The following is a 26108-nucleotide window of genomic DNA, read 5'->3' on the forward strand; positions in this document are numbered from 1 at the left end:
TAATAACAATTTAAACAATTTATTTAACTAAAGCAATAACATTATAGCATATGCATCCGTGTTTGTTAAGTGGTGTGGTTAAACTTTTTTTTAATTTTTTAAATAGACTCAGTTTTAGCACACATGAAAAACTTAAAACAAATCCTTATTTCCTGACAAATAGCCTTTGGACTATAATGTAACCTAAATAGAAAACTATCTTTAAGAAGATTTTTCCTCCAGAAGCATTTTATTTTAAAAACCCAATTTAAATAATAAAAATCTGATTTAAATTTTAAATACCCGTTTTTTATTTTTAAAAACCATTGGTTTTTTTATCCACCCTGCCACTCAGCTGCTTCTGAGATAGAGGGAGGATACACTCTGTGTCTCTTCTCCAGAATCAAGAGTCCAGGACAAGCAGTGTGTTAAGGGCTAGAGCCGGTTGCTGGGTCACAAGACGTCAGACAAGCAGTCAGCCTGGTCTGCAGCAACCAGGCTGCAAACCACTGTCATCACCACCACCAGCCCGGCACCAAGGGGTCACAGGAGGCTTGGTGGCAAGCAAGGAAGCAGGGACTGGCAGCCCTCACCAGGCAGCAGGCAAGGCTTGTTGCCAGAAGCTGAAACCAGCCAAGGGACCGCGCTCTCAAACTCTGCCCCAGCCAGTGCATTTCATGCATTGGCACATGGTTCTCAGCTACCCGCTTCCCCACCCCCCAAAGCTGGTTTGGAAAAGGAAGAGACTCTTGAAATGGTGTTTGCTGGCAGGGGAGAAGCCTGAAATCCCCTCGCTTGGAATAGCTGCAGTGAAGAAGAGGCCACAGGGCGGGGAACACAGTTTGCGACACATTGGTTCTTCAAACCATGTTTTAAAGCGTTTGCTCCTGAACAGTTTTATTCCACAACATGCCTGCAAAGCGATATGCATGCTCAGGGGTTATTTGCACGTAGCCATATGAAAATGTCCCCGGGTTCCTTTGGGAAGAAGGAACGGGTGTCTATTTTTAATCATCAACATCATCATAAATTTATAAACTCCTTCCAGTAGCACTTTAAAGGTAAAGGGACCCCTGACCATTAGGTCCAGTCGTGGCCGACTCTGGGGTTGCGGCGCTCATCTTGCTTTATTGGCCATGGGAGCTGGTGTACAGCTTCCGGGTCATGTGGCCAGCATGACTAAGTCGCTTCTGGTGAACCAAAGCAGAACACGGAAACACCGTTTACCTTCCCACAATTTATCTACTTGCACTTTGATATGCTTTCAAACTGCTAGGTTGGAGCAGGGATCGAGCAATGGGAGCTCACCCTGTCACGGGGATTTGAACCGCTGACCTTCTGATCAGCAAGTCCTAGGCTCTGTGGTTTAACCCACAGCGCCACCCGCGTCCCTCCAGTAGCACCTTAGAGACCAACTCAGTTTGTTATTGGTATGAGCTTTTGTGTGCATGCACACTTCTTCAGATACACAATATTGTTTGTTTGTTTGACTTATGCCCCACCTTTTTCTCCCAAGGAGCTGAAGGCGATGTACAGGGTTCTCCTCTCCATTTAATTCCCACAACCACCCTGTGAGGTATGTTCAGGTAGCTTAGGCTGAGAGGTAATGACTGGGCCCAAGCTCACCCAGTGAGTGTCATGACCAGTGGGCATCTGAACGCGGGTTCTTAACCACAACACTGCACTGGCTGGCCGATTTTTAAAACATTCTCTCAGAATGAGAGTGTAGTTCCTCTCCATCCAGGCCATACATTTAAAGAATTATTTCCCACTTTAACAGTCATGTCTTCCTCCAAAGAACCCTGGGAACTGTGTTAGTTTCTGTTTTGCCACTGAGAAGCTGCTTGGAGTCACAGGACTCTGTTTACATTCCAGAGACAGTCCAGGCTATTGGAAGTCTCACGGGAGACTAGAGACGGATGTGACGTTACTGGTTTCCTGTTTCCTTTGTTCAGTTGCTCTCTGCTTTCATAGAGAGAGGGTGTGTTTTTTGTCTGCATGGTTAAGAAATAAAACTCTTTAACCATGTAGCCCAAACCTCTCGTCTCTTTCCTGTGCTGGAAACTCTGCTGAATAGAACGTGCCCTGGAGCCTTATCAAAGGCTCAGGTCGTTAAACACGTCAGGAGGCGATTCTGAAGGACTCGGGGGAAGAAAATGAGCTTTATCAGCTTGGCTGAGCGAAGATCCCAACAACTGTAGGTTCTTAAGGGTGCTAACTTTGCAGGGTTACAGTTCCCGGCACTCTTGAACAAACTGCAGTGCCCGAGATCCTCCAGGGCTGCTGAAAGTGGTTTAATAGTGCTTTAAATGTTTGGAGCGGATGTGACCTTAAGCTAGGCTATATGAAGCATAGTGGTCATGCCAAACTGGGACAAGGTTTGGGCCAGTTACGATTAGAGCATCATGCCGCTTGAATTCAAAATGGATTCTCATACATATAAATATATATGTACACACACACATAAAGGCACTTCCTAGATTGGTTTGAGAAGCCTTCACAAACTTTAATAATAATAAAAACAACCTTGGCAATTACAGAGCCATGTTCTGGTGGTGACAATTCACCCATGGCTTGATGCGACCTTAATTGGAACACTCCCAGTGTGGGTCTCCCATCCATTAGAAGATGTCGAGCACCTAAGCATGTGCTCATTCCCCCCACGTAATGCCTCTCGAGGAACATCCCACAGCATTTCAAGACTTTGCAGAGTTTCCAGGTCAGCACCTGCTTGCCGTGAGTTTCCTCGCTGTTTCCTAGCAGCAGAATCCCAGGCTTGGAAATAGCAGGGAGGGTAAAGCCCGAATTCCAGCATTGTGGGTGAGCGGCGATGCCAAATTCAAGGACGCATCCTTCCTGCTGTCACCCATTATCCCGGCATGCGACATCCATTTGCAGCAACATCCACTTTCAATGTGCTACTGGCTATGTTCCCGTGGGGGTTTGTGGGAGTGAGAGCATGGAAGGGCAACCCAGACCCGGTCTAAAAGCCATGGGCACAGACTGCTAGACTCTGACTGAGGAACCTTATATTTCCAGAGTTTTCTCCCAAAAGACAAAGGAACTCCTCCATCACGAGACAAGCAGGGACTCTGATAAGAGACCATGCAATTCTTGAAACACTTTGGGTGCGATAAAGAAACTGGAACAATTTTGTAAATGAAAGAGGTGATTTTATTCCGCACCCCTTAACGAGTTTTGTCTCCTTGGAGGTGCTCCTATTTTACTGTGGGAGAAACAACTCAGCCATTCTGCCCTCTTCCCAGTAGGAAAGCTTTCCCCAACCTAATGGTCCTCAGGGTGTTTTGAACCACAACGCCCATCAGCCCCAGGGCCCGACATACAGTGGTACCTCTGGTTACGTACTTAATTCGTTCCGGAGGGCCGTTCTTAACCTGAAACTGTTCTTAACCTGAGGTACCACTTTAGCTAATGGGGCCTCCCGCTGGCGCGCAATTTCTATTCTCATCCTGAGGTAAAGTTCTTAACCTGAGGTACTACTTCCGGGTTAGCGAAGTCTGTAACCCGAAGTGTTTGTAACCCAAGGTGTTTGTAACCCGAGGTACCACTGTACTGTACTGCACTGCACTGGCTGGGGCTGTTGAGAGTTGTAGGCCAAAACATCTGGAAGGAACCAGGCTAAGGAAGGCTGCACTAGACAGCTGTGCAGAATTGCTGCTCGTCCCTCAGAACGCTTCCTTCCTACCTGGGTACGGGATGGAGAGGAGGGTGAAGTCTGCATAGCGCTGTGCTTTATCCACCTTCTCGGAAGACGTCACGCTAAGGAAGGAAAACAGAGAAACGCACTACACGTGTGTGAAGCTGGCTAGCGTGGCGTGGCAATTGTGGGCCAACCTCAACAAAGTCAGCCCAATTTCCCTTGCTGCTCCCCGCCCCCACCCCGAATAATCTCAGCTTTCCCCCAACAAAGTTTACAGAGAATAACTGCACATTCAGGATCTCTTTCCAATTAAGGCATGAGCTAGTCTTTGTGCTTAAATTATCCCATCTGGCATTCTTTTTCTTTTCCTTTTCTTGAAGATTACAAAGAAGTACCTGGCTGGATTACCCTTCACGCCTACTCTCCAACAGAAGCTTGTTTGTTTTTAATTTTGATGAGTCTGGGGTGGGGAATTAGAAATGGCATCACGCTGAATGCAGAACGCCACAAACCAATTTCATTTATGAAGCAAGCCAAGTTTTTTAAGCTCATGGCTACCAAGTGGCAGGCATCCTGCCAAGACCTGGAAGAGCTCCCTGCAGCAACAACAACAACAAAAACAAAAACACCCTGCCTAATTAAGCAAGCATCTTATGGCAGAGACTTTGAGCTGATCAACGCACTATAAAACATTATTCCTGCACATAGCGAGCAAACTCATAAGAGAAAAGTTCAGTGTAGTCTTCTCCCTGACACCTCTATTTTGCTACACACAAAGAGCATTTTAATGTAAGGTAAAGGTAAAGGGACCCCTGACCATTAGGTCCAGTCGTGACCGACTCTGGGGTTGCGGCGCTCATCTCGCTTTATTGGCCGAGGGAGCCGGCATACAGCTTCCAGGCCCTGTGGCCAGCATGAATAAGCTGCTTCTGGCGAACCAGAGCAGCACACGGAAACCCTGTTTACCTTCCCGCTGGAGCGGTACCTATTCATCTACTTGCACTTTGATGTATTTTCGAATGGCTAGGTTGGCAGGAGCAGGGACCAAACAACGGGAGCTCACCCCATCGTGGGGATTCGAACCGCCGACCTTCTGATCGGCAAGTCCTAGGCTCAGTGGTTTAACCCACAGCGCCACCCGTGTCCTTGCATTTTAATGTATGGGACCATAATAATAAAAAATAAACTTCCTCACCCATTTGCATTCTGAAGTGCTGCTATCTAGCATTCTATCCTTGCATTATGTGCAGAACAACTATCTGCAACCACACTTCAGGGTGCTCTACGCTAGAGGAAAAACAAACCTAGGCCAAAAACACAGAGAGGCACTCGGCACATTCCTCCATTTGGGGGCTCTTCCTAGCAGGGCAGGAGAAGAGAAGTCAAAAGAGAGAGAACGACTCTAGGAACGTCTGCTGAAAATGAAACCTGGTTGCTATATCCAGATAGCAGCAATAAATTGGCTTCCTTTACTTTTTAAAACTCATTTCAATATATTTTTATCCCACCCTTTTCTCCGCAGTAGGAATGGAGAAACCTTGATATGTTACTGAACTCCAACTCCCATCAGCCCCAGCCAGCATGGCCAATAGTCAGGGATGATGGGAGATGCAGTTCAATATCTGGAGTGCTACAGCTTCCCCGTCCCAACTCTACCCTCCTGCCTTTTATCCTCGCAATACCCCCTTGAAGGCAGCTGAGGCTGAGTGATAGGGACCTGCTCAAAGTTAGTTACTCAGGAAGCTTTAGGCAACGGTGCCTGGCGTGCTCTGGTCCATGGGGTCACGAAGAGTCGGAAACGACTAAACGACTAAACAACAACAACAAATCTGACTGCTGTCCTACACCTGCTCTCAGGAGCATCCTTCACCTGCAGTGCTTCTCAAAATTTGCCAGCAGCCAATTGGGACGCACAACACAAAAATGGCACCCGTACTTACTTCAAGCCAAACTTCACTTTCTTGTTCTCCACCATCAAGTCACAGATGTACGCAACCGACAGGTACCTCAAGAGCTTGATGTCATGACCTCGGACCTTGTCGAACAGCTGCGAGTCTGCATTTCTGAAATACAGGACAAGGAGGTGAGGTTTTCCGCCCAGAGGAGGAAATGCAGAAGGCTCAGATTAGCACAATCGAGGCATAAGCAAGTCCTACAAGCCAACACAAAATGCTTCACACAACAGCGCTAATGCTCTACAATGGCCAAGACCAAGGACATGATAAGCCGGGCGATTCTCCTGTGCAAGACCTGTTGATTTCAACGTGGCTTTTGCAGGAGAGCTTTCCTGATGGATGGTGCCCCAGCTCAGTAGTAAAAGCATCTGAAGAACCTCTTTAGGAAAATGGGTTACATTTTTTATCCAAATCTCTGGAGGTTCTTGTAAGGGAGCACATCTACTATGCAAACGTACATTGATTTAGGTGTCCTGACCTCACCCCATATTCTGTGGGTGGTTCTGTAGGAGTTGCTGAGAACTCCAAAGAGGTTCCCAACAACCTCCAGAATTAAGGCCTCCAGAATTCACTTTGGGAGAGGGGGGAAAGCAAAGCCAAACCAGTTAAACAATCAAATTTAGAAGTCACACACGTCCAACACTGCCCTGTGAGTGGCAAACAAGCAAGTCCTTGAGAGAGGATTTTAATTGGCCTAAAATTACCAGAAGGAATAATCTTAAAACTGCAAGCTATGCATTAACAATGGAGCCCATTCTGCCGATGGGTTTTTAAAGTTTTGCTTCAAACTGTTCTTTTGATCTTGCCGAAGTCTGAAAGTATTTTATTATTGATATTTCTATGCTGAGATTTTAGGACTGCTTTTTATGAGTTGTTCTCCGGTTTTGTTTTAAATTCTACTCTGAAGCACTTCCAAGTGCTTTAATATAGTACAGCAGGCTATAGGTTCGTGGAATTAAAAAAACAAGCAAACCCAAGAAGAAATATTGGCAGCAAGTGCGTGGGACTTGCTCTCAGTCCACCTCTCATACGATCCTTACTTCCCCCACGAACTCTACTGCAGCCCAGAAAAAGCATCATTGGACTGCCCTGTTCTCACAGAACACCAACCATTGTTTTGTGACCCACAACAGCCAAGTGCTTCCCTGCCTTGGGAGAGATGAAATTATGGAAGTGCACGTTTTTCCGTTACTGCAGCTCCATGGTGGCAGGAAAGGTCCCTCTTACATTTTCTCCCTGCCATGCCAGCGTAAAGCAGATCCATGAAGAAAAAGGAGTCAAAACTTTGTCTGACACATTTGTAGGAAGTGGTTGGGTCAAACAGACCTGAAAGCAGAGTCCTCTTCTGACATGTCCTCTGTATCTGCCCAGGCATCGTCTGTGCCCCCTGCAGAGAAGACACCGAGAGAAGTTCAATATATTAGTAGTCACAACCTCTGCCCTAAACAGACTGGATCAGCTGGTATAAGAATCTCAGCACTTCTCCCACAAAGCATGGTTCTGGACTTCCCACGTGTTCCAATAATGTAAGATGCCGTTTGTGATGTCCTAAAATCATCAGGCTCGTCCCATGTAAGCGACCCGCTTGCCGCCTCACAAACTGGAAGGATACTACCAACAGGACCAGCTTTATTACAGAGCTTTTGCCTTCAGTCCCACCCCTCGTTTCATTGATGGGGAATTGCTCCAAGGTGATGTAGACCCTGAAAACGACCCTGAGAGGTAGGCGAGGCTGAGATATAGCAGCTAAGATGACACAAGTTACACCATACTGGCACTCAATGACTTCATGGCTCTGAAGAGATCAGAGTCCCACGCTCGTATATTCTCCTGGACCACCCAGGAATATTTGACACTACACCTATCTTTTTACTTTTCAGTGCTATGTATAACATTAAATATTATACAGTGGTGCCCCGCAAGACGAATGCCTCGCAAGACGGAAAACTCGCTAGACGAAAGAGTTTTCCGTTTTGGAGGTGCTTCGCAAAACGAATTTCCTATGGGCTTGCTTCGCAAGACGACAATGTCTTGCGAGTTCCTGCTGGTTTTTTCCCCTCCCCCCCTTTTTCTAAGCCTCTAAGCCGCTTATCAGCTGATCCGATCAGCAAATAAGCCGCTAAAAGCCGCTAATAGCGCTAATCCGTCAATGGCCTTGCTTCGCAAGACGAAAAAACCGCTAGACGAAGAGAATCACAGAACGGATTCTTTTCGTCTTGCGAGGCACCACTGTATTAAAAGTGTTTTTTGACATGAAACTTATTGAGTGGATAAGGAACGGGTGCCTACTTCCTGCATGGTAAAGCAAGTGGTGCTGGCCATAAATCAAGACTGTTCATTTAGTCTAAGTGAAGAAATTGATGCATGGTAACACTAACAGTTTCAACTCTTTCTTTAAAGAAACAAAACAAAAAACAGGATTGGGGAACTTTTTTGGCCCGGTGGGCCAGATCCTTATTTGCCTCCACCCCATGGGACAGCTTACTTGACAACCACCTGACATCACAATGATGTCAGATGATTGACATATGGCCTGCCCAGCTCACCTGCTCAAGCGTCCTGCTCAGTGCTTCCCAGACACCAGGGACAGGGCTCTGGCTCAGCCACTTTCTGCAGAGATCAGCAATGCAACAGAGATGCCTTCAGGAAACTGAGTCATGCAGAGGATCCTTTGCAGAAAGCAGGGCTGCAGTCACTGGCCATCAGCACAACTCCGGCACACAGCCAATCACAATAGGCGTAACCTCACCACCCATTTAGCTGATGGGTGGGGACTTCAATACTGCTTTCTGCAGCGATAGGCTGTGTGATCAGGCTGCCCCACAAGGAAGTCTGTCACGCAGCCTATCCAGTTGCACTTGTACCTGCCCTACACTTGACTCCTCATATGTGACGTCAGCTATGGAGCAGCTGGGTGTGGTTTGGGGGACACAGCCTCACCAGCCAGATTGAGACCTGTGCTGGACCAAATATGGCCAGAGGTTTCCCACTCAAGTTAAAGACATTAATGATGCTGTGACCTCCTGAAGGTGTATGGCCAATCAGAAAATAGGGGAGGGGAGTCTTAGCATTGAGTGCAGCTCCCCATAATTAAGAGGTAAAGGTAAAGGCAAAGGGACCCCGGACCATTAGGTCCAGTCGTGGCCAACTCTGGGGTTGCGGCACTCATCTCGCTTTATTGGCCGAGGGAGCCAGAGTACAGCTTCTGGGTCATGTGGCCAGCATGACTAAGCTGCTTCTGGCAAACCAGAGCAGCACACAGAAACACCGTTTACCTTTCCGCCGGAGCAGTACCTATTTATCTATTTGCACTTGATGTGCTTTCGAACTGCTAGGTTGGCAGGAGCAAGGACTGAGCAACGGGAGCTCACCCCGTCGCAGGGATTCGAACCGCCGACCTTCTGATCGGCAAGTCCTAGGCCCTGTGGTTTAACCCACAGCACCACCCGTGTCCCCATAATTAAGAGGACAACTGTCTAAATGTCATATTTTGCATAACTTGAAAGTTGGAAATCAGATTTTCTTTGTGCAACAGGGTAGCTCCCTTGGCCCACAGGTTTTGCTTTGTTTCTGAAATGCAGAATCTATGCAGCAGTGTCTGAAGAACAAAAAAAGCCACCCTGGTCACAGTTCTCTTGCGCAACCAGGGATTCCCGCAATTGCTTCATCACTGAAGACGTGCAACAAAGATGCCCTTGGGAGCAGACTCCAATACTGAAACAGGAAGCTTACAGAGGAGCTTGCAGACCCACAAGACAAGGCCACAAATGGTTACCACCACCTGACAGTACCCTATGCATCTTTCTCTCCTTGCAGAACTTGCCAGCTTTGGCTTTCTAGGGAACATGAGTTTGGTTTCTGTTTTGAACTAAGCCACTGTCCTCAATGGCAGCTCAAGCCTGCTGCTCACACCAGTTTTCAAGGATGCTCCCCCAACTAGCGTTAACAGATAACACATGGCAACTATTACCAAACCTACACCTCCCTTACCTGAGAAAATGTAGTTGTATCCTGTGCGCCCATAAAGTTCCCCCCACCCCGCCAGGGTGGCCGATCGGCATATATGCTGAGGAAAGAGAGAGATGCAACACATGACCATCAAAGCACAGAGAAGCAATGGGCCCTCCTTCTCCTCCTCTCCCAGCCTTTTCTCATTCCCAACTCAAGAGAGTCTAGCTTTGCACTCGTGGTCTGCACTGCGCCTTCCAGATGGAGGTCTGCATGGCTCACAGGTCAGGCTTAATTACTTCCCAACCCTCTGCTAAGCTACATTTCCCCATGATTCTACTTTGCACCACTATTTGCAATTCCTTTTTAACTAATATCAGCCTTGTGCGCTTCATTAACATGCTCTTTGAACCATCTCTCCCTCAAACCGTTAATGAACGGGATTAGGCTGGTCCCCGCAGGATCCTCTTTAAGTTCACCTATCGGTAGCAGAGCTGAAACAAATCTGCAAGTTATGGAGCAGCTTATCAAAGGCGCCAGCCCGGCCTCAGTCTGCACGGGTGCATGCCCGCTTGACTTGGGAGCATCGAAAAAAGGTTGTCAAGAGATTGTTGCACCCGCTTTCTAGACCCTTCTGCTCATGGCTGAAGGCACCCTCCAGTAAATCGTGCAAAAGCTACAATGAGACATTCACATAAGAAAACTATGAAAGTCACAAGACACAGAGACAGAGAGAGCCTTACCTTGCCCTTGTAGAGGATGACGGGGCAGACAAACCGCCCTCTACACCTGGCCATTTTACTGCGGTGGATGAGGTCTTGCAGCTTGCCAACTTGGACGGTGCTCTCAAATCTATTGGAGGCAAAACAGGCCATTACCTGCACAGGCACCAATTGCAGATTGGAGGGGACAGGTGTTGCCTTGATGTGCTTCTCAGGCTACGAGTGACTGCAAAATCTCATCTTGGCATACATTCAGTGTAAAGCCTGGTAGCTTCTGTCATCTTGTTTTGAAGCCAACACTTCAGGGTGAATGGGGCAGGGGGTGAGACTTCCACTAACCAAAGGCTTGATTTTGTTAACTCCACAGCCACCAAGGATGTGCCCCTCACCTTTCACTGTCTTCTTGTTTAAAAGGCTCAGTGGCCGCAAATTTAACAGATCCTGGATCCAGACTCAGATTAACTAGCAAATAGAAGGAAATTTTAACCCTGCTCTCCCCACCAGAATAGCGTATGTAAGTAAGCAGAGAGATGGCAATGGCTACAAGGCTGATGGTCATCGCCGAGGAGAGACCCAAACGCAGATCTCCACCGTCTAGAATGATCAGGTTTCCATTTATTCACCACCACTAATATCAGACACCGATTCAGAACTGATAATGGATTCCTTGGAGTTGGATGGAAAGGAGACAGAGGGTGTCACGAGCATACTGATGAGACTGAACTCCAAATCCCTGGATGACCTCTCTCGGTGTTTTCATGTAGATGTTGAACAGCAGGGGAGACAAGATGGGAGGACACACTAGAAGCCTCCCAGCGCCACATTCTTGAACTGTCCCTCAAAGAAGTACTGGAGCCACCATGAAAAAAATGATAAAAGTTCCACCCCAGTCAGGTGGTCTAGAACAAATGGTCAATAGTACTGAAAGCTTCCAAGAAAGAGGTCCAGCAGAACCAACTAGGACATACTGCGCCTTCCCAATATGGATCTACCAAAGTCGTCTGCCCCACAACCAGGGCTTGAATGCCATCTTTTTTGACTATCCAGTAACATCTGGAGCAGAGATGTGTCCATATGCTCAAACACACTGCCCAAGAATGGAAAATGAGTGAGCCTGGATCCCTTCTCAACAAAGTGGGCATTTAATGGGAAGGGGGGACGAGGCAGGATCAGGTGATTACCAAAAATCCTGGGAAGGGATCTAACACACCTCCATGCCACTTATTATTTCCACTTTGGTCTGAGTACCTGCTGCTTTATTTCTGGATAAAAACAAATCCAGCTTTTAATAGGCACCAATTGGCCACCTCTGGATCATCATATCTTGGCTTCATAAACAGAGATATGCCTAAACCTTTTGCCTAACTGCTCCAGCCTCATACCACCTCTTCCCCACCCCATAATGCGCCACAATAAGACAGTAAGTCTTCAAATTAAGCCTAGTTTCCCATTTCAGTGAAATCTTTCACAAGCCGGGATGTTAAACCTATTTAGGCATGTGGTTTAAGATCCTGGCTTGTTCCAATCTGATAACCATTGTTTCCTGGTCCAGATGAAACAGGAAACTGTGGTTAGTTGAAGAATTTCAGGTTTAACTGTGGCACACCAAGGAGGAAAGGAGCGGACATACAGTCAGATGGTGAGTAATAAGCTGTGGCGTGATCACCTGAATATAGCCTGCATAAGAGAACACAAAGGCTAAAAATGTCTTTCCCCCCACAGAGAGGTCTGTATTTGCTAAATGAATTCAAAGATGAGAGATGAAAAGAAGAGTGAAAGAGGAGCAGTTGAGGAGAAATAAGGTAGCTTTGCCCATGAAAGGCTTTGCTGACTACACGATTCTTGAGAGACACTGGAGAAACAGTGGCTTGATTGAGAGACTCTCCCAAGGTCCGGGGAAGGAGCATGTGAGGGGTAGGGTCAACTGCAGCCAGTTCCCAAGGGATGCCAATTAGCACTTGATGGTTTCAAATTTATTCCAGTAGTCAAATCAAAAGATCTGGCCCCTCACTCTTTCTATTACCTTAATGAGGCTTAAGTTGGCTCCTGGTCCCTCTGTATTTAATTCAAAGGTTCAGCCTGGGTAAGCAACTGGGATATATGAAGCGCCACAAATTAAGCTGTGATCCACCCCAAACCACACAGCCCCCCCCCTCCATCACTGAGACACGGCATTGGATGAGGTTCCCTGGAACAGCATCTGGCTCAAAGCTTCGCCTTAGTGCAAAGCACTCTCCAATAAACTTGTCTCTCAAGAGCTACTCTGGTTCGCTCGAATGCCTCACAGCAGCAAAACGAAGCTTTCTGACAGATACACTGCAACTCCACAATATTCCAGATAGCTCCTTTGCCACATCTGGTGCCCCCCAGATGTTTGAGACTTGTAGTCTAAAATGTCTAGAGGGCACAAGACTGGCAAAGTCTTCCTTGAAACGATCACCTTTAACAATCCACCTCTCAATGTTTTGCTACCCCAAAAAAATGCCGAGGTGGGATGGGGAGAGGAACTCATCTACAAGTTAGACCAAATACTAGAAATATCAGATGTGTTGCTTTCCTCACACTGGACCACCTCCTGCATCAGACGCCTGATTTTAAGCCCCTTTTGCATTGCTGTTTTTGCAAAAGAAGAAGAAGAAGAAGAAGAAGAAGAAGAAGAAGAAGAAGAAGAAGAAGCATGTTATATGTATTGTGTAAGATTTTTTTTCCCCATCTAATTTTGCATAGAGTTTGGCTTTTTTTTTAGAAACAGAAATGCAAAAGTGACGAGCCGCATGTGGTACGTTATTTCTGCATCATATAATTTTATATATATGCTAAAAGCACATACAGTGGTACCTCGGGTTAAGTGCTTAATTTGTTCCGGAGGTCCGTTCTTAACCTGAAACTGTTCTTAACCTGAAGCACCACTTTAGCTAATGGGGCCTCTTGCTGCTGCTGCACCGCCAGAGCACGATTTCTGTTCTCATCCTGAAGCAAAGTTCTTAACCCGAGGTACTATTTCTGGATTAGCTGAGTCCGTAATCTGAAGCGTATGTAACCTGAGGTACCACTGTAGGTATTTTTCTCCAGTGTTAAAACATATTTTATGCATTATAACATAAACTTATAATTGGTGCTTGGCACTTTAGGAAATCCGGCTGTGTGCATGCAATAAGGGACGTAACAATATGAGAACTGTTCTTCTTTTTAGCAGGATGGGGGAAGTTGACAATATTAAGGATCAAAGCAGGTTTTACAGCAACTGGTATGCAGACCTTTTGCTGCCCCTGAACATGGAGGCAGAGCACAACCATTGTGGCTACCAGCCACTGCTAGTCTTATCCTCCCTGAATTTGTCTGATGATCCTCTTTCAAAACCATCCCAGTTGGTGATCATCCAAGGCAACTGCCCCATCATCCTTCAAGTACCCTGAACCCAAGCTGCTTTGGGGCTTCCCAAAACGAAATAACCAGGACTTTGAATCGCGCCTGGAAAGAATCCTTCTATTTTGCACCAGCAGCCAATGAGTTGTATAATATGACCCCATTACAGACAATCCCTGAACTGTAGCTCCTGCTTATTAGGGGGGAGCAAGTGGCTTTCTCTTTCTCCACGGATGTCGGCGTAGCGTTAGTAAAAAAAGAAGAAGAAGAAGAAGAAGCATGGAACATTTCGTGTGGCACAGCTGCCGTTTGGGCACCTTGTCTATGTGCGCCGACCTCGGGGACAGGAGAAAAGCCCTGCCACCTGCCCAGACGGAGGATGCCAGGAACACACATCCGGCCACCCATTGGTGCCAGGGAACTGGACGCTTTTGAACTCGCGGCTGCAGTTCCCTCCGACACACAGGAGAACGCTGCGGTTATGCCAGGCAGGAGCCGGTGCCCAGCCGAAAACCGTGCCCAAAGCGCAATGATTTTATGCCAACTCCATTAAACTTCCCAAGCCCTCTTAAAAGCTTCTGTAAGCCAAAGGGTTGCTATGGCAACCCAGACCCCTGCTTATGAAAAATACATAACGTACAACATTTCCAGTTGTGTGGTTTTTTTTAAAAAAAAAAAACTCTTTTAAGGACGAGCGAGGAAGCAAGTAGCGCCAGCTTAAAGTCCCATAGAATATTCTATTACCCTGTGCAGTTCACACATCCAACCCCTAAAACAGTCTGCTTTATCTGGTCACGTAGCTGCTGCTGCCGCAGCACTCCCCCCCCCCCGCCATTAAGGGGTAAGGGGCAAAGCAGTAACTCCTCTAGGGGGGTTCACAGAACCACCACCACCACCGCCCTGCCCCATTCAGTTGGACGGGCAAAGAGGGCAATGGTGGCCAATTCCCTGAACACAGGGGGCATGTATGTGCAAAGGAACAGTGGAATGCTCAAAATCGGTCCTGTATACCTGAAGGAGCATCTCCACCCCCATCGTTCAGCCCAGACACTGAGATCCAGCACCGAGGGCCTTCTGGCGGTTCCCTCATTGCGAGAAGTGAGGCTACAGGGAACCAGACAGAGGGCCTTCTCGGTAGTGGCGCCCTCCCATCAGATGTCAAAGAGATAAATAATTACAGTGGTGCCCCGCAAGACGAATGCCTCGCAAGACAAAAAACTCGCTAGACGAAAGGTTTTTTCATTCGCGATTTGCCTCGCAAGACGAATTCCCCTATGCGCTTGCTTCGCAAGACGAAAACGTCTTGCGACTTTGTTAAACCGTTTAAACCGTGCTTCGCAAGAAGAAAAATTCGTTAGACGGCAAAAATTGCGGAACGAATTAATTTCGTCTTGCGGGGCACCACTGTACCTGACATCTTAAGGCAGCCCTGTTCAGGGAAGTTTTTAATATGTAATGCTGCACTGTTTTTAACACTGATTGGGAGCCGCCCAGAGTGGCTGGGGAAACTCAGCCAGATGGGCGGGGAATAAATTATTATTATTATTATATTATTATTATCAGAGTGGATTTGAAATTGCACGGCGGCAGCGGGAGGCCCCATTAGCTAAAGTGGTACCTCAGGTTAAGAACAGTTTCAGGTTAAGAATGGATCTCTGGAATGAATTAAGTATGTAACCAGAGGTACTACCGTATTTAGTTATTTGGCAACCTCTGGTGTAGACAATGCTGAGAGAAATGGATCAATGGCCTGACTGTCCAGGGCAGCTTCCTGTTCCTTATGAAGCGAAGAATGGCAAGGGCCCACTCAGGAGCCGCAAAGCTCTGAAGTACTGGCACAAAAGCAGCTTCCTATGATCCTATCCTTCCTCTGGTTTCCAAGCAATCGCCCTGGCCATGTCTGCTTTTGCTTTCTGGGAAGGAGGAAGGTAGGTTTTGAGGAAAGGAGCTAATTCTAATTTGGGCAAGAATGCCTCATTGGGCAGGGTTGTTATTCCTTGTCCCCTCAGCCCTTCCTCATTTAAAACAGGAACTCTTAAAAAAAAAAAAGTTGCCTACAGAATTGCAGTTCATTTGCTCTGCCGTTTCACGGGTCTCTGCACTACAGATCTGGCTCTATATGAGCTGTTTGGTCCCTCCAAGATATTTATCAGCAATAGATTTTCTCTCTCTTTCTCTCTTTCTCTCTTTCTCTCTCTCTCTCACACACAAACAGACACCGCCCAGCCCACTAGCAGCTGGGATGATTCAGTTCTTCTGCCAGCTAAGTAATCTGCAAATGAAGTGGAGTCTGGATTGCAGCAGCAGAATTTCCCAGCCAAGGAGGGAAAGGACTTGTATGATCTGGTCACAGAATGAAGGGCTGAATCAGTTCTCAGTTATTTTGGATGGGGAAGAAGGGAGTGCTTTTAGAAGAGAGAGAAGAAGAGTTTTGGATTTGATATCCCGCCTTTCACTCCCTTTAAGGAGTCTCCAAGCGGCTAACATTCTCCTTTCCCTTCCTCCCCCACAACAAACACTCTGTGGGGTGAGTGGGGCTGAGAGACTTCAGAGAAGTGTGACTAGCCCAAGGTCACTCAGCAGCTGCATGTGGAGGAGCGGAGACACGAACCTGGTTCCCCAGATTACGAGACTACCGCTCTTAACCACTACACCACACTGGCTCTCTTTTAAAGGAGCCTTATGCCTCCCCCACCACAAAACGAGCACTCATGTTCTGCTTGCAGAGAACCTTGCAAGCATTCGTTGGCGAACAGCTTGCTGGCGTGCACAAAGTATCTGAACAGAGCTAGTAATCCCTCACTGGCGTCAGAAGAGGAACTGGGCAGGGTTTGACATGGAAGGACGAGCAGCAGCCAATATGGCACAGTGGCTAGGATGCGACGCTAAAGGCCAAGGAGATGCAGGTTCAAATGCCCTCTGAGTGACCACGGGTCATTCACAAACGCCTTCATCCTTACCCGCCTCACAGGGTTGCTGTAAACACAGCAGGGGGGCAGGCACACACTATGTATTTAAAACCCGGAATCAAGTGTAAATTAGAAGTGGCAGCTGTACAGTGGTACCTCGGGTTAAGAACTTAATTTGTTCTGGAGGTCCGTTCTTAACCTGAAACTGTTCTTAGCCTGAGGTACCACTTTAGCTAATGGGGCCTCCCGCTGCCGCCGCACGATTTCTGTTCTCATCCTGAAGCAAAGTTCTTCACCCGAGGTACTATTTCTGGGTTAGCGGAGTCTGTAACCTGAAGCGTCTGTAACCTGAAGCGTCTGTAACCCGAGGTAACCCTGTAGTTTTGATTTGCTGTGCAACCTATTCCATATTCCGCTGGTCCTCCTGTCTTCAGTACACGGAGCGGTTAACTATAACTGGTCAGATTTATGCATGTCAGAAACAAGGGTGTGTTCTCGCCCCTTTTCTTGTTAATTCATTTTTATCAGGCCTTCCAGAGAACATTAAAAAAATAGATTCACGTGCCCCTGCCCCATCAATCAAAACCCGGTCCCACTGTTTCGGCATGCGGATGATGTGGCTTTATTATCACTGATGAAGAGAGGTCTGCAACGTCTTTTACTCTCCCAGATTTCCTATTGTGAAACCAATAAGCTCTCAATAAATGATGGGAAGACAAATAATAAATGATGGGAAACTAGAGAAATGGAAAATAAGAGGGCAAGAAATCTAGCAAGTAAAGATGCACAAGTATATCGAAATTTTATTCCAGAGCAACTCAGGTTGGTCAAACCATCGCAGAAGTGCTATAAAACAGGCCAGGTGTACCTCGTCAGCAGCAGTTTGCTTTTATTTTCAGAAAGGCAACCCATTTATACCAGCTGCTATTCTATCGTCCCAGCTACTTTTTGGGATCCCAATATGAATACAAGCATATAATAGTGATTTAGATAAGATACACTCAAGTTTCTGTAGATGTATCCTGGGGCTCCCAAGTTCAATCAAGTATGAAATTATGTGTGCAGAACTAGGTATACACACGATAGAATACTGAGTGTGGGCAGGTACTATAAAATATTGGTTGTGCTGCCATTTCCGTTGCCAGCCTTCAAGTCTGCTTTCTGACTTACTTAAGGACTCTTATAAATCCAGATGGTTCCAACTCTTACATAGCAACATCAGATCTATTGGTATTGACTTGGAACACTTGTATAATTCAAGTGAGCAAAATAAACGGCCTCGGTTCAGTATACCTGAAGGAGCGCCTCCACCCCCATCGTTCTGCCCGGACACTGAGGTCCAGCTCCGAGGGCCTTCTGGCGGTTCCCTCACTGCGAGAAGCCAAGTTACAGGGAACCAGACAGAGGGCCTTCTCAGTAGTGGCACCCGCGCTATGGAATGCACTCCCACCAGATGTCAAAGAGAAAACAACTACCAGACTTTTAGAAGACATCTGAAGGCAGCCCTGTTTAGGGAAGCTTGTAATGTTTAATAGGTTATTGTATTTTAATATTCTGTTGGAAGCTGCCCAGAGTGGCTGCGAAAACCCAGCCAGATGGGTGCGGTATAAATAATAAATTATTATCGTTGTCGTCATCATCATCATATTCCAATCAGATTAAGGGACATTGAAAAACAAAACATTGAATCAGCTATAAATAAAATTTGCTCCCCCCAAGTTTTATGGTTTAAATACAACAGGTAACAGGGTTGCTTATATTTCAAAATTAATAATTCCAATCCAACGCAGGGCCTTTATGTTAGCCCGACTGAACGTTTCCCCCTCAGCTTTTGTCAAGGGCAGATATTTAAACATCCCCAGAAACGATAGACATTGCAAATGTTTTTTGAATATGCCAGACACAGTAGAACATATTCGTTTCTACTCTCCATTGTACAACCAGCTACGCAAACGTGTTATCCCCTTTTTTGAGTATTCTAACATCATGGCACAATGAGAACATCAGATTCTATCTGTCTGACATTAACCCGGAAGTAACTGCAAGGATGGCTGAGTTTTTTATCAATAGTATCTCTCAGAGTGGTGAATGGCACTATTTAACAGGAAGAAAGTCCAATGAAAATCATCATTATTACATATTTTTAGATGGCTGTTTATTTGTATATATTTTAAAAATATATTTTAAAAATTATATATATGGATGTTTTATGATGGCCTATATTTGTAATGCCTAATAAAGGTTTGGCAAAGTAAGCAAGTGTGTCACCATTACAATTGCTAACTGCAATTACTGGTCACTTTTCAAAACATAAAAATAAGCTGAAAACAACTTTCAATATATTAACACAGAAACACAGGACACTGAAGTTGTCGACTTAGGGGTGGGCAAATATATGTTTGTAAAATATATGTAAAAACTAATAAAAATGTATATTAAAAAAACAACAACATAGGAGTGGGCAACTGACTTTTTCTTTCACACATCTTGAATGCCTCTGGGTTCAAGGAAGGCATAGAAGTTCCTCAGGAGTAAAGCCAGAGGTCTGCTCATGTTTTCCAGTGCCAGCTGTCAGCTTGTCAACACTCAGAAGAAAAGCGGAAGTTTACTCATCCTGGTTGTGGGCAGCAAATGAGATGACTTGAAGCCAGCACACCAGGAACGTAACGTACTTTTGCGACGGGGGGGGGGGGGCTACCTATTGCAAAGTGGCTGCTTAAAAAGTTGTGGAAGGACCAAAATCATTCCAAACAGGGCTGACTTCCACGGAATTGTCTCTGCAGAGGTCAAACTGTGCATTGCTGTCTCAGTATCCCACAAGCACCTGGGAGGTGCTTCGTAGATCCTGAGTTTATAGCAAATGATACCAAACGTTTCAAGCGAGCCATAGCAGGGAAGCAAATCCCTCTTCATGGGCGTTCATGAACTTGGAAGGGAAATCCTTTTCCAGTCTCAAAGACGGAATTGAACAGATTCAGAATGATGCACCCTTCAGGAGGAAATGGGTATACACATGGGGGGAGCACACAACCCCACACCACCCTTACATTGTGCAGCTCATACTTGGTTACTTTCCTATTGCACCACATAAGTAATGTTTTTGTAGGTTGGAAGCTTGCTCATTCTGACAAGAGGAGGCAGCGTGGCTGGTTCCCTACGCAGTACAGAATCTTGCACAAATCCTTCGAGCAGAGGTCAGTCACTGTCCTGGTAATTTCCATCAGCCACTTTTTGTTCTAAAGTTGCGTCTTGCATACTAGGGGGAGGTGGGATTTGAGTGGAGGACACACTGACGCTGGACACCTAACTAGACCAGAGGGGCAAGAAGTGGGAGCTGTGGTGCCCAGTGGCCTACCATCATCACTAGGCTCCTCTCGTGTAAAAGGCCTCAATGTTTTATGACTGCAAAGTGGGGGGAAAGGGCTCCAAGACTCAAACCAAAGAGGGCAGATACTGCACTATACAGAAAACAAGCAACCACCAAGTGCAAAAATGGCCCCGAGAGGTATCAGGAAACAAAGAGCTCCATGGCTGCACCGATCTAAGCCCTGGAAACGTGTCAAGAACTCAATGCTGTGGGTGAAAATGCTAATGTCTGAAGATCATATCAACAGCATTTTGCCATATTCCCTACGGAGCTTGGCCTGCCAAAAATGGCTTGGCGGGCCAGCCTCGGAAGTCTGGCAGGGCTAATTGGGCCCGTGGGCTAGAGATTTTCAAGCACAACTCTAGCATGTATAGAGAAGAAGTATCTAATGCATAGGAAGATCTTCCAACAATAATTTTCTGGAAAAGCCACTTCACCGTTAGTAAGCTCTGCGCCCTTAGCTGTCAAACAGACAAGGGCAAATGGGGCACAATAAGCAATGCTGGGAAACATGTTAGCTCCTTTACGATACAGTGGTGCCTCGCAAGACGAAAAGAATCCGTTCTGTGATTCTCTTCGTCTAGCGTTTTTTTCGTCTTGCGAAGCAAGCCCATTGACGGATTAGCAGATTAGCGCTATTAGCGGCTTATCGGATCAGCTGATAAGCGGCTTAGCGGCTTAGAAAAAAGGGGGGAGGAAAAAAACCCGCAGGAACCCGCAAGACATTTTCGTCTTGCGAAGCACGCCCATAGGAGATTCGTTTTGCGAAGCACCTCCAAAACGGAAAACTCTTTCGTCTAGTGAGTTTTCCGTCTTGCGAGGCATTCGTCTTGCGGGGCACCACTGTACTGGAGTTGGTGTTGGGGCAAAGCAGGTGAGGTGTGTAACACAGGAGGAGGAGAAGCGAAGCACAAAGCTGCAATACAGGAAAGTAGCATTCCCTCCCCGAATCCTTGCAGAGCAGCGTGTTTTAGTGGTTTGGTTAACCAGGCAGGATGCATCACGGTTTGGCAACCTCATGAAACACCAATCCAATCTTGAATTAAATCTCCAATGGGAAGTTCGAATAAAAACGAAGCGTCATTCAATTGACGCTGCTGCAGTCTCCACCTCTCCTGTCTCAGTGCAACCTCAGAAAGAGCAGGCAAAGGTTTGGTAGCTGAAGGGAAAAGATGGTGCATTGATTCAGTCCAACTCCTGGACAAGACAGACCTCCTTTCCAACTCACTGAATTTTGCAACTCGCCACACCTTTCTGAGTTCTCACTACAAATATGAGGGGACTGAAACTAAACTCAGAATTTTTCAACTGCTTTTGCAAAATCCTCAGATTCCATCTTCAGGGCCAGAAGCCGCTTTCTACCTTCTGATCTAGACAGTATTATCAAACTGTACAGCTTACATCCAAGTCGTCGTTTTGGTTTTCCAAGAAGCAAGAAAGCTGAAGTGAAAAAAATTAAGAGGAACCAAAAGGGCGACGAAAGCTACTCAGGCATGAAAAACATCACATGGGTACACCCTGCAGCTGGTGGGCACATTAAGAAGCAGCACAGCTAAGCGCTGCTGTGCATGAGTCAAATTTGCAAATGGTAATAACTTTACTAACAGCTAAGCGCTGCTGTGCATGAGTCAAATTTGCAAATGGTAATAACTTTAATGGCTTAGCCATTAAAGATGGAAAAAGAGAAGTCCACCTATATTGATGGCGTTTGACACTTCAGGGCAGGGCTTCTGGATGGGGATGAACTCCCTATGAAGGAACAAGTGCGTATCTCCTGGATACCTTGTTGTTGTTGTTGTTTACTGAATTTGTATACCATCCTTCATCCAAAGATCTCAAGGAGGTTCACAGAATAAAGACACTTTAAAATACAGAATAAACCCACCAAGTACATAATAACAGACCAAAAACTAAACAAGACAAATAACAAAACAAAACAGTAACTCCTACCCACCCATTTTAAAAGAACATTGGATATCAGTCAGCCAAAGGCATGGTTAAAGGGGAACGTTTTCGCCTAGTGCCTAAAAGTGTATAATGAAGGCGCCATGTGAACCTCCCTGGGATGAACATTCCACAGACGGGGAGCCACTGCTGAAAAGGCCTGTTCCCAAGTTGCCACTCTCTGGACCTCACATAGAAGAGGCACGCAAAGAGAAGGGCCTGGGATGATGATTGCAAAGTCCGGGTTGGTTTATCTGGGGAGAGGTGGTCTGTGACATCTAGTGATATCAACATACCTTGGAAATATCAGCAACCTGCCTCATGGTTATGGCTACACTCAGGCTTGTTAGAAGGTAAGCACAGTTAAAAAAGCAGAGACATCATCTTGCTAACAAAGGTCCATATAGTTAAAGTTATGGTTTTCCAAGTAGTGGCATATGGAAGTGAGAGCTGGACCATATAGAAGGCTGATCGCCAAAGAATTGATGCTTTTGAATTATGGCGCTGGAGGAGACTCTTGAGAGTCCCATGGACTGCAAGAAGATCAAACCTCTCCATTCTGAAGGAAATCAGCCCTGGGTGCTCACTGGAAGGACAGATCCTGAAGCTGAGGCTCCAATACATTGGCCACCTCATGAGAAGAGAAGACTCCCTGGAAAAGACCCTGATGTTGGGAAAGATGGAGGGTACAAGGAGAAGGGGATGACAGAGGACGAGATGGTTGGACAGTGTTCTCGAAGCTACTAGCATGAGTTTGACCAAACTGCAGGAGGAAGTGGAAGACAGGAGTGCCTGGCGTGCTTTGGTCCATGGGGTCTCGAAGAGTCAGACACGATTAAATGACTAAACAACAACAACAACAACAAGTGCAGTTAGGCCTCACTGCAAGCAAAGGATTATAAACAAGCTTACAGAGCTGGCCAGTATAAAAAAATAGTGGTAAATTTATCAAGGAACATGCAACACGACAAAATTGGCATGCAGATTCAAGTTCTGCATGGGAATTGAGTTCTGTATGAAGCAACTCTAAAGTGTTTCAAAGAACAGGAGTGGGAAAAGTGAAAACAAAAGAGGAAGTCCACCCCACCCTTCTCCAACTGTGCAGATCTGTCATATGCTTGAATTTCTACTCGGCTATCACTGGATGGACCCCATGACATGCAACATGTATCTAAGAGGCAGAACAATTCAAGCCACTGATGCACTGTGCTGAAGAGGGTTTGAATAGCGCAGATGTGTCCCTCTGCCCAGCGCTGCGGGCGTACAGGAATCCCACTGGCACGGGGCACCTCAATGCACTGCCTGAACAGCAGGTAGACGGAAGTTACCTACAGTGGCATTCCCATCAGCGGAAACCCCTGAAATAGCATCAGGAGGGCCCATTGTAGGATCTGCTGAATCCTGAGCCAGCCCCAATGTCACTTGTGATGGCAACACCACCGATCTAGGCCATCTTGTTGCACCAGCATGGAAGTTTAAAAGAGGATTAGACAAATTCACAGAGGATAAGGCTATCAATGGCTACTAACTCTGATGGCTATGTTCCACCTCCACTGTCGGAGGCAGTACCATTTCAAATACCATTTTCTGGAAACCTCAAGAGGGGAGAGTGTTGTTATAATCAGGTCCTGCCTTGCAGGCTGTCCACAAGCATCTGGTTAGCCACTGTGATAACAGGAAGTTGTACTTAGATGGGTCTAATCCAGCAGGGTTTTTTATGTTCACTGGTTGCTAATTAACTCACACACCACAGTAGCCTCTCATTCATTAGAAAAAACACCAGGGCAGCACCCAATAATTGTGCATATTTATGTGAACAGCCAATTTTAGAGCCAAGTAAATGGAACGAAAAGACTGATTAGTAACTTGCTAGTACTGTAGTACATCTCCCAAAAAAACCAGTGATGCACTCTGCAGGCCACAAATGTGCTCAGGTTAATTTGGGTAAGACACAGTCCTCCCAAAAGCAGTCACGACTTACGTGTGCCTCTCTTGATCTGTGCTCTCATACTCCAAGAAGACAATCAGGCGGGGGTAATGGCTGCAGATTTCACCATTCCCATTGTGGATCACGCTGAAGCAGTAGTCCTTGCCGAACAACTCAAGGCAGCATTTCTCAATGCGCTCTATCTAGTCAAGTCAAAGAACAAACCAACAGTTATTACAGAATTATTGTTATTTATACATGGGGGTAACGTTCTCGGGACATCAGCAGGACAAGTCTAAGTCCCCTCCAGTCCGCTCCGCCCCTGTCCCACCTCCTAATGGCACGCATGTCAGCAGCCACACATGTTCTGATTGCGCACAAGTGGGGAGTTGCCTGTACTGTGATCCAAACCAAAGGCCTGGTACATTGTACAAACACTGTATATATGGGTTAAATAAATGCAAGTATGGAGCAAAACATTTGATCTTAAGGAAAACTTTGCTGCCCCAAAAATCCAGTAATGAGACCCTCTGTATAGCTGGCATCTATCCCATGAACTTGCAGCATTTAAAATGCTTATCATTAGAATTCTGGTTATCTGGCAACCTTTGGACAGAGGAAACACAAGACTCGCAATGTTCACCACGTGAGCATTAGGTTACTCTATAAACGAGGACAAGGTGCATCAATGAAGCACATCCAACCCACAAAGGCCATGGAGAATCCGATTGTGCACTTGGGAGTATAGACATGGAGTAACCAGGGATGCTAGTATTGTCTACTTGTGTTAGGGAAGTTATGACTTCATGCAACACAGTACCTTCTCTCTCCACCCCACCTTCCTTTCCTAATTTGTTTTTCCTAGGGTTTATTTTGCAATGAAGCACCATACAAGAAACCCAGAAAATCCCCATATAAGGATTCGTTTTAAAACAACTGAACTAAAATAAGGGAGAAGGTTTGCAGTATTAACAGGGATTGTGTAAGGATCTCTTTTAATGGACAGGGATTTTACGCTGCAGAGAACAGATGGTGATTCACCTATCCACTCTTTTCAGCCAAAGCATGGCTCCAAAATTGGTTCACAGTAAATTACAAATTGACCCAACTACAGGTAACACTTCACGTATCAGACAGACTGCAGAGCAACAGAAGCTTACGCTGTAATGGATTTGACACATCTTTATAGATAAGCCCTCTTTTGCTGCTAATGCGGCCTCCTCTCTGGAAGGCAATTAAAATGCAACACAAAAACACTTCTCAGATTTTTTTATCTTTCTTCTTGTTGTGGTTTCCCCCCAATGCTTTTAGCAGTTCTTATTTTTATCTGTAAGCGAGTGCCTTGATCCCGCTGGGTGGAGGAAAGGCAAGACTATAAAACCCAGCGTGGTGGGCTGGGTACAAATAATAAAACAAAACAATTCTCAACTGCGTCTGGGTTGCAGGCACGGCAGAGGAATGTCCGGCTGCCGTCCTGCTTATGCCTTTGATGGTCGGTGGGGAATAATAATGAAAAGGCATCTCCAAGCTGGAAGAAATTGTTCACCAGTGGGAGTGTTGTTTTTTTTGTTTTTGTGCCAGTCATGCACATATCAGAGGAGAGGGATCAGTAGCAACCTGGGGGGACAGTTTAAGGCAAGGGCCATGCAGAGCGGCGCTGAACGAGGCAGGCCCAGCCCACCCCTCAGGCTCACCTTGGCGCTGCTGCCGGCCCCGCCGCTGCCGCTGCCTCCACCTGCAGAGGTGCCTCCTCCGCCGCCACCGCCTCCCCCGCTACCGCCCCCTCCATCCCGGGCCCGGTACTGCGCCCTCGAGAACTCCAGCAGCAGCTCCGCAAAAGCGCGCTCCCCGGCGCCGGGCCCCTGAAGGGAGGAGGTGGGGTCGCCCGGGGCTCCTGCCATCCCCGCCCCGCACTCACGGGCCCGAGCCCCGGACTCGCCGCCCCTGCAGCGCCAGCGCCTTCTCCATCCCAACCGCCTTCCGCTTCCGGGAAAGGAGAGCGATGCCGTCATTACAGCGCGACACGAGAGCGAACACCAACACCACCACCGGCCGCCCGGAAAGGATACCCCTTCCCTATTGGCCCGAAGAGAGCGCGAAAACACCCCCCTCCCTCCCTCTCTGCCTCTTCCAGGGGAAGAAAAGGAAGAAGCGGAAGGGCGGGGCTTAAGGAGGAGGAGATGTGAGGGGGCGTGTCCGTGGGCGGGGCTATGTGGGCGGGGCCGGACTCCGGCTCTGGGAATTGCGGGGCTGCGAGCCAATGGCTGCGTGTGGAACTTTGGTGGCAGCGGCGAGGGTTTTTTTTGTGTGTGTTTCCTGTGGCGCGCGCA

At 46.8% G+C, this 26108-nt stretch overlaps 1 protein-coding gene across 3 annotated transcripts in view; it reads right to left on the reverse strand.

Annotated features, from left to right (window-relative positions):
* MTMR14 (myotubularin related protein 14) overlaps nt 1–25852 on the reverse strand; it is an 89956-nt gene extending 64104 nt beyond the window's left edge. The window contains exons 1-7 of one of the 3 annotated variants that reach the window (XM_082209701.1): nt 25473–25852; nt 23833–23981; nt 10287–10395; nt 9586–9661; nt 6922–6982; nt 5581–5703; nt 3686–3759 (exon numbers count right to left, since the gene is read on the reverse strand). In XM_082209701.1, the coding sequence (XP_082065827.1) occupies nt 3686–3759; nt 5581–5703; nt 6922–6982; nt 9586–9661; nt 10287–10395; nt 23833–23981; nt 25473–25790 (910 nt within the window). In that variant the 5' untranslated portion in view covers nt 25791–25852. The remainder of the gene's footprint in view (nt 1–3685; nt 3760–5580; nt 5704–6921; nt 6983–9585; nt 9662–10286; nt 10396–23832; nt 23982–25472) is intronic. The other 2 variants (XM_082209700.1, XM_082209702.1) reach the window with 2 other exon arrangements.
* Nucleotides 25853–26108: the final 256 nt, after the last annotated feature.

This window comes from Podarcis vaucheri, assembly GCF_965113315.1.
Source record: "Podarcis vaucheri genome assembly, chromosome: 2".
In the NCBI taxonomy this organism is placed as follows: Eukaryota; Metazoa; Chordata; class Lepidosauria; order Squamata; family Lacertidae; genus Podarcis; species Podarcis vaucheri.